An 8469-nucleotide genomic window follows, 5' to 3' on the forward strand; every position below is an offset into this window, starting at 1 on the left:
AAAACTAATTCGTGAATATATATATTTAATTATTTGATTCAATAATTGGATAAGATTGAATAAGATCATGCTAGAATAAAATATTTATATTAGATTATATTACATTATATTATATTAAATTAATAAATATAATTTTAGTAATTCAAAATATAAATTTTGAAATATGAATTTTATAATCTATTTATGATCACAATGATGCATATATCAATTTATAACACAATTATCAAGAAATAATGCATGCTAAGATAAATTCATTTATATAATTCATTATGTAATAATTTATTAAAGTCAAATATTTTAAATTTTAAAAATTAAAGGGCATATATACATATATATATTTTGAAACTAAATGTTTCAAGAAATATTATAAATATAAAAATCAATATACATTGTTACAAGATTTAAACATATTGTTATAAGATTTTTAAATGGAATATATGCGATAAATATATTTAAACAAAAGAATGATTTTATTCACTAGAAAATGATTAATATCTATAATATAGCGACAAAATTATGCAAACTTCTTTTTGATCATGAATCAAGGAATTGAAACGTAACCATTGTATCGATATTTATATCATTTCGGATATTTGTTTAATAATTATCTAATTACATCAATATTAATGAAATGTAATGAATTAATATTTAATATACATTATTTTAATTAGAAGATTGCAAAAATTCTTTGTCTTTCATTTTTTTTTAATATTTATTATTTATGAGAAAAAAATTGGCCAATAATAATATGAATATTATAAAAAATTATAAAAAAAAGATTTTATATTCTCTTTGTTTTTTTATTTACAACAATTTTAGTGAAGTTGATCTTGGTCGTCATATTGTATGTGAAGTATGTGATGAAACAGTTACTGGTGGTTATGATCCAGAAACAAATCAGGTAAATGTTAGTTATAAAATATTTATGTGTTTATATTATTAATATAAAATATTTTATATGTTTCAGATTATAGTTTGTCAAAATACTGCTCGTACCAAAAATTATGTTCAAAGTACTTTAAGTCATGAAATGATTCATATGTTTGATTATTGTCGTAATAAATTAGATTTAAATAATTTAGATCATTTAGCTTGCACTGAAATAAGGGCAGCTAATCAATGTCATTGTAGTTTTCTTGGTGCATGGTTCAGAGGAACTGCCTCACTTTTTAATATTAAAAAGGCACATCAGGTAAGATGCATTTATTATACATAAATATAGGCGATATATATATAACTACTTAAAACTGCTTAATAGCTCAATAGATAAATGTTTATCTATAAATCGAAGATTTTTTGTCCGAATCTGAAAATTTTTTAATATGTATTCTATTTTGAATTATGACTTATAAACTTTTAATCAATTTAAATTTATTCAGAAATAATATCTCTTAGCAAATTTTAATTGTAATTTTCTGCTGTGTTCAAAAATGAAATTTCTAGCGAATAGTGTGATCTACAAGATTAAATATTATTAATTGAAATTATGTTATTAAAATATTTATTGACAATTTGATTAGATATTTTATGCTAATTGCAATTTTTTCAGATTTTCAAGTTATTTTACAAAATCTTTTTTTGTAATATATTGTTCATTAATTTTATATTTCTTATATTGGAATAATTGAGTGTAAATTTTTTGTTCAAAAAAAATATTCTTTCTTTTATTCCTGATTATAAACTGATTACAATTGTTTAAGTATATTTTTGAATGTATTGAAATATAAATTACATAATATTTATTATTTTTTCATTTATTAAGCAGTCTTAAGCGATCTTGGCTATATGAAATTTATCATTATATAAAAAGGATTTAATGTTATATAAATATATTATTTCAGTTAATAATATAGGAATATTTTTTTAAAGAAAAAGTAATATATGTAGTATAGTAATTAAAAGAAATTAAAATATTTTTCATTATTTCTTATATTTTGAAATTATTATTAAGTTCATTATTATTATTTGTTATTAAGTTACATATTATCAATCTCAATGTTATAGCTATATATATATAACACATTATATTAGTATATGTATATAATTAACTGTATTCATGATCATATGAATTATGTGATTAATTAAAACATATTGTTAGTATTGATTATTAATAGTGAAATGAATTTGTCTGTTCGATCATAATCATATAAAAGTATTTTGAATATAGAAACTACATTATTATATATTTCTATTATTTCGCTTAAAATCTCATAAAGTTCAGAGTGTAAAAGTATAAAAAAAAATTATATCTTACTTGTATTTTAAACATTTTTCTTAAAATTATTATTTATTAAGTTATGTTAAAAACCTAAAATTTTTTTTATTTTGAATTATTTTTTTTCATTCACTAATTGTTATAACGATTGTTATAACGATAAATTCTTATAAATTTTGTTTATTTTTGGATTTAAAAAATATATAAAAATATATAAATAATTTAATTTAAATTAAAATTCAGCTTTTATGTGACGTTTTAACTATATTTGAGTTTTTTCTTTTCAAATTATTCTTTATTTTTCGTTATGAATGGATTCAAATATCATTAATAAATCATTTTTGCATAGAAAAATTAAATAAAAAAATAGAAAAAGAAACGAGACTTAATTTTTATCTTTAAATATGTAAAAAAATGAAAATGAAACTCATAAAACATGAAATTTATAATAATAAAATGGAAATTATATTATTACGGTGACAAATAAAGTTTCTAATATTAAATTCCTGATATAATGTTTCATATCTAGAAAATTTTTTTCCGATATTATTGCTGCTTATTGTTTCGACCATCGTCTTCATTTTCATATATTAACATATTTTTTTTTATAATTCCAAGTCTCATTTTTTTTTATAATTCCAAGTTTCAAATTTTTATAATTTATTTTATAGGATATTTGCCGAATTGTCTTAGCAATAAAGAAAAACATATGGATGTTATTCTCAATGGAATAATATCCATGAGAGAATCCATAATGTTTTAGAATATTCATGTCTGATTTTGTATCATTAACTCCTACGGATGTTGTTTTAATCTTTTTATAATATTATATGATATAATATTATATTAGTATATAAATATTGACTGATTTAAATAGTTTATTATTTTTTCTTTATGTCTGTTGGATAATTATTGTATTTCTTGTTTCACAGAGTGTTTTTGTATGTCTTTATATAATTCTTCATTTTTTATGCACCATTGTTTTGTTTACTTTCAGCTAGTTTAATTATATCATTATTAATTTTGCTGATTCTTTTTTTGTTTATTAATCTTTTTCATTAAAAATTTTGTTATATCGTTTGTTGACGGGATTTAAATTACTTTATATTTTTTTTTATATGTACATTATTTTTACACATGTTTTATTTTATATGTACATTAACATCAGTAAATATTTCCGAAATTTTATATAATGCTTTTATTACCTAAATTTGCAGTACTAATTGAACATAACTAGATTGAATTTCTATGTTAGATGTAGAGTTATTTAAAAAAAATTTGTATTATCTATATTGTTCTTATTGAATTAAACTAATTTTTTATTTTCATTATTAATTAATGTTTATTGTTTTAATAATAAGATTTCATTAATTAGTTACATAATCTTTCTGTTTACATAAAAAGCATTCAACTTTATCTATAGATGAGAAAATTTTGTTATTATAGGTGAATGTTATTATAGGTGATTAAAAAGGATTCAGGAATTTTTGATATCTCATTTTCTAATTCTTCAAGATTGATGAAAATTTGTTTTTCAAAATATTCACAATTCACAAAATATGAAAATCCGAGTTTTTTGAATTCTCGCTCGAAAATCATCTTGCTTAATTTCGGCCAATAGCAATATCTATTTTATTATAGTTTATAAAAATATTTTCTATATGTTCATGTGGACCGAATATAAAGAAAAAATAATTTTTTGCATGTTTTATTAATTATTAAATAGGAATGACTGTGATAAACATATTGTTAATTGATAATTAATTGATAATTTGAAATGATTATTATTAAATACAAAAATATTGGTTGTATCTTTATTATTAAGATAAATATAAATTTGACTATCTGAAATTTGGAAGACAAACCATATGATATTATTCGTAATTTTGATCATAACAAGATCATAATTATTTATCATCAATTACAATGATTTTTTTTTTTTATTGGAGTATTATATAACACTCATTGTAGCAAAAGTATAAGATTTTGAAGATTGTGAATTTGATTGATTTAATAATTTTCCATTCAATAAATTATTGATTTCTATATTTAAATTTTCTTATACTTAGAAGTCTTGTTATCATATATTAATATTCATATACTATATATCACTATATTTAATGATAGAAATAAAATAATAATTGTGATTAATAAGACAATTAAATATGTGACTACATACATGATAAATATATTCGATCAGTATGTTTCGAAACAACTGAGAAAATATTATTAAATATATATTAATATTTATAAATATTATTTATAATATTATAAATATTATTTTTATTTATTTATAATATTTTAATTATTTATAAATAATATAGCGTGGAATACATTTTACATAACTAATATACAAATATATTATATATGGTATTGCGTTAATCTAAATTGTGTAATTTTGACATTTCTGTTTATTAATTTACGAATATTGTCATTAAAATAATATATTCATTATCCTATCTTATCGATTGTATATGCTATTCTGTATATAATCTAACAAATATCATAAATAATAAAAATATTTATATTTTACGAACTTTGTGACAAAATTGAACACGATAAATAATTTTTAAAAATACATATAATATAAATATATTTAATAGTGTTGAATATTAGGATATAAGTATTTTCTGTTAAAATTTTTATATAAATAGTATTATTATTGAGATATAAGTATTGAAATATAAATATTATATTAAAAAGATATTATAGATGATGCATTTTCGTCCGAATATTCTGAACAATCAATTTTATGGATTCTTATCCAAATATATTACACATATTTGCCTAAAAAATAGATAATTTCATGAGAATATTTTTTTATATATTGTGATTTTGCATTATTAGAATTTGAAAGTTGGAAAAAACTGACTAATTGCTTGTAATTGATTCTAATTCAATAGAAAAATTTTGAAGAGATATATAAAAATAAAATATTGTTTACGAAAGTTTTATTTGAGAAGTTGTATTTATTTCTGTATTTAAAATCATCAAATAAATCATTAAGAATTGAATTTCTATCATAAAATATTCTTTTATAATACTATAAGTTTTTGACTATATATCTATAATAAATATATAATTAATTTTGCTATTTTTTGTAATGCTATTATTTGATAAGGATGATTATTTAATATCCATAAATCTGTTTATTATAAAAATTTTTGAATGAAGTAAAAACAAAAATATTTAATGGAAATGATGATAACTAGTGAATAATGATAGTATAAATAAAAAAGTATTATAAAATAGTATAAATAGAAATTCTATTATTTTTGCAAAATAAAGTAAATTATAAAAAGATGTAACTTATATTATTATCAAGAACAAAAAAACATTTTCATGCCTAATAATGAAAATTTTCATTATTAGATAGATTTAGCATGCCTAATGAAATAATTGAGATATTTAAAATTTTTTTTTATTATTTATTCATTTTCACTGTGTAATTGCAATGGAACTTAAAAAAGTACCTTGATTTGAGAGAAAATGAAAAATGAAAATCTTCTAAAGAACTAATTACACAATATATTAATCAAAATGTATTAAAATTCGGTAAATTTGGTTTTGGAAGTTTGTTTTTCTTCTTTTATGCTAATTATTTTTCATGGTTTATGTGTTGTGATTATTTCAATTTCATACATATCGTATCTATATCAAAAATGTCTTTTTCAAATATTCACAAATTTTTATAAAAATATATTTATTAAGAGTAATTATCTTATTTAAACTAGTTGTTTCAGGAATACAAAAAAAAAAATTGAAAGTTCCGAGACATATTTTTGTTATTTTTTTTTCACAAATAAATATGTAAATTTTCTAGCTTAAATTAATAAAAGACTATAATTTAAAAATAAGATTTGAAATTAATAAATATTTTGTAAATAATTTTTGTTTGGATTGGTCTTCTTATGTTTCTTATTAAAAAATCTTTTATTTAAATTTTTGACTTTATATCAATATAATGCAACTTATTTTTATAAACTGATTGGTATATATAAACTGATTGATATATACTTTATTTTTTCTCTGAAATATATACTTTTTTATGCATCAAGAAAACAAATTCTGTGAAATATTTTAATAGTCATTTCTGTGAAATAGCTACGGATTTCTGTTTTTTATATTTTATTTAATTGGCTGAATATTTCAGATTTCATCATATTTTTTCAGAATTCGTTATTGGATTTTTTATCTTGTTTAATTTTTGTTTTTTCCCAATTCGTATTTATATGTAACTAATTTTCTCTCTGTCTGTAATATTTGAGTTTTAGTTTATATTTGATATATATATAATCTTTTAGATATTTCATTATCATATTTTGTTTAGCTTCTATTCATTAAAATTCATTTGAATTTTTCATTTTTCTATTCAGTATTATGGTATAATTATATCCGGTCTTATTGAAATTGTTAAATATATTAGATTTTCAATAATAATTTGAAAATTATTATTATTGATTTTCTAATTTTCTAATTTTTTTAATTTTAATCCTATTCAGAATGTTTGATTCTTTGATATCATTCAATTCATATGTCATATATTAGGGTGTCCCATAAGTTTCTTTCTTTTTTGATATGAAATGAATGTATGATATTTGTTATTTACGATTGATTTATTGTGTTATATATGAACCGTTCTGCTCTATCCTTCTTTCATCTCTCAGGAAGTTTTATTATTCTCTCTTTCCAAAATTGTTGGGGCTTATTTACAAAATATTTTTTGAGATGCGTTTTTATTTCGTTTATGGATTGGAATCGTTTATCATGGAGAGAATTTTTTAATGACAGAAACAACTAATAATCAGATAGAGCAAGATCTGGAGAATAGATAGATAGAATATCTAACGATAGAACATTCAAATGTAACAGCTTTTCTCTTACAGCTAATGCAACATGCGATTTTGCATTGTCGTGATGAAAAACGCTTCGTCAGTTCGCCAATTCTGACCGTTTTTCTGCTATGATAGTTTTCAATTTATCAAGCTGATTGTGATATTTTGCATAATTAATAGATTCACCTTGAGGAAGGAACTCATAGTAAACTATACCTTTCCAGTTATACCAAATGGACAAAAGAACTTTCTTCGGAAGTCCAAGCTTCGCGATAGTTGAAGATTTATTGTTTTTAAATCAAGTACGTTTTCGATACACATTTTGATATAAAATTCAAATCTCATCTCCAATGACAAGTCTTTTTAAGAAAGGATCTCTTTCATGTTGTTGAAGAAACAAATTGCTCATAGAGACGCGATTCATAAGGTCAATCTCCGTCAATAGCTGTGAAATCCAAACTTTACATCGATCGACATATCCTACCCTGATCAGGTGATTATGTACTGTTGTCTTGGGAATATTAGTGGTATTCATTATCTCGTACTACTATCGCAGATTTTCAACGAGCATAGCCTTGATAAGATTGTTGCTGGCCGTCGCTATGGCCTTCATCTTTCAATTCAAAATTGTCACCCTCTAAATCTTTTAAACCAATTGCGGATGGTCGTAATATCATTCCCGTGTACAAATTTCGTCTGCAGTATCATTTGCATTTTTTTTAAAGCAATGAAGCATAAACATACCACAAATGCTTCCTTTGATTATCCATATATATTAAACGATATAGAAAAAAGTTTTAAAAGAGTCTGTGTCACCAACGAAACATACTAAAGAGTTCTTAGACGATTGAAACTGATACCAGAAACGGCTTATATATACGATATATAAGATATAATAGATAAGCTTGCATGTTCATATAAAAATAGCCAATTAAAGTCATTCCTAGCATGGTGCAAAAGTAATTTATGGGAAACTCTAATATTAATAATTTATATATCTCTTTGATGTAATGTATTCCATTGTTATTATTCTTCATTGAAATATCCGAATAATTGTGACTTTATCTAATTTTATGATTTCATATAATTGCGATAATTAAATGTTCTTATGTAATTTCTTGTTGCCTATATAATATTGTCTACGTATAATGTTGAGTATAGTCTACTAAAAAATATATTTGAATAAAAGAAATCATACAGTACAATCATACAATCATATAAGCATATATACAAAAGTTTCATCGATAAATTCGAAATTAATATGTATAAAAAATATTCAACTGAATTCAAAGTTCTTCTATTTTCAGACTTTACATTTTTCTCATTCTGTCTCTATTTGATTTCTTATCCTATTTGAATCCATACTTGCTCTCTCTCTCTTTCTCTCTCTCTCTCTCTCTCTCTCTCTCTCTCTCTCTC

The 8469-nt window shown here is 20.9% G+C and overlaps 1 protein-coding gene across 3 annotated transcripts in view; it reads left to right on the forward strand.

Annotated features, from left to right (window-relative positions):
- The window catches only part of LOC102680591 (mitochondrial inner membrane protease ATP23 homolog), a 25081-nt gene that overhangs the window by 4924 nt on the left and 11688 nt on the right, over positions 1–8469 (forward strand). For 2 of the 3 annotated variants that reach the window (XM_006624487.2, XM_006624486.2), the window contains exons 3-4: positions 820–901; positions 968–1192. In XM_006624487.2, coding sequence (XP_006624550.1) covers positions 820–901; positions 968–1192 — 307 coding nt within the window. Of the gene's footprint in view, positions 1–819; positions 902–967; positions 1193–7401; positions 7611–8469 lie in introns of those variants that run through there. The other variant, XM_031514584.1, reaches the window with a different exon arrangement.

This window comes from Apis dorsata, unplaced genomic scaffold (genome assembly GCF_000469605.1).
Source record: "Apis dorsata unplaced genomic scaffold, Apis dorsata 1.3 scaffold_1078, whole genome shotgun sequence".
Classification (NCBI taxonomy): domain Eukaryota; kingdom Metazoa; phylum Arthropoda; class Insecta; order Hymenoptera; family Apidae; genus Apis; species Apis dorsata.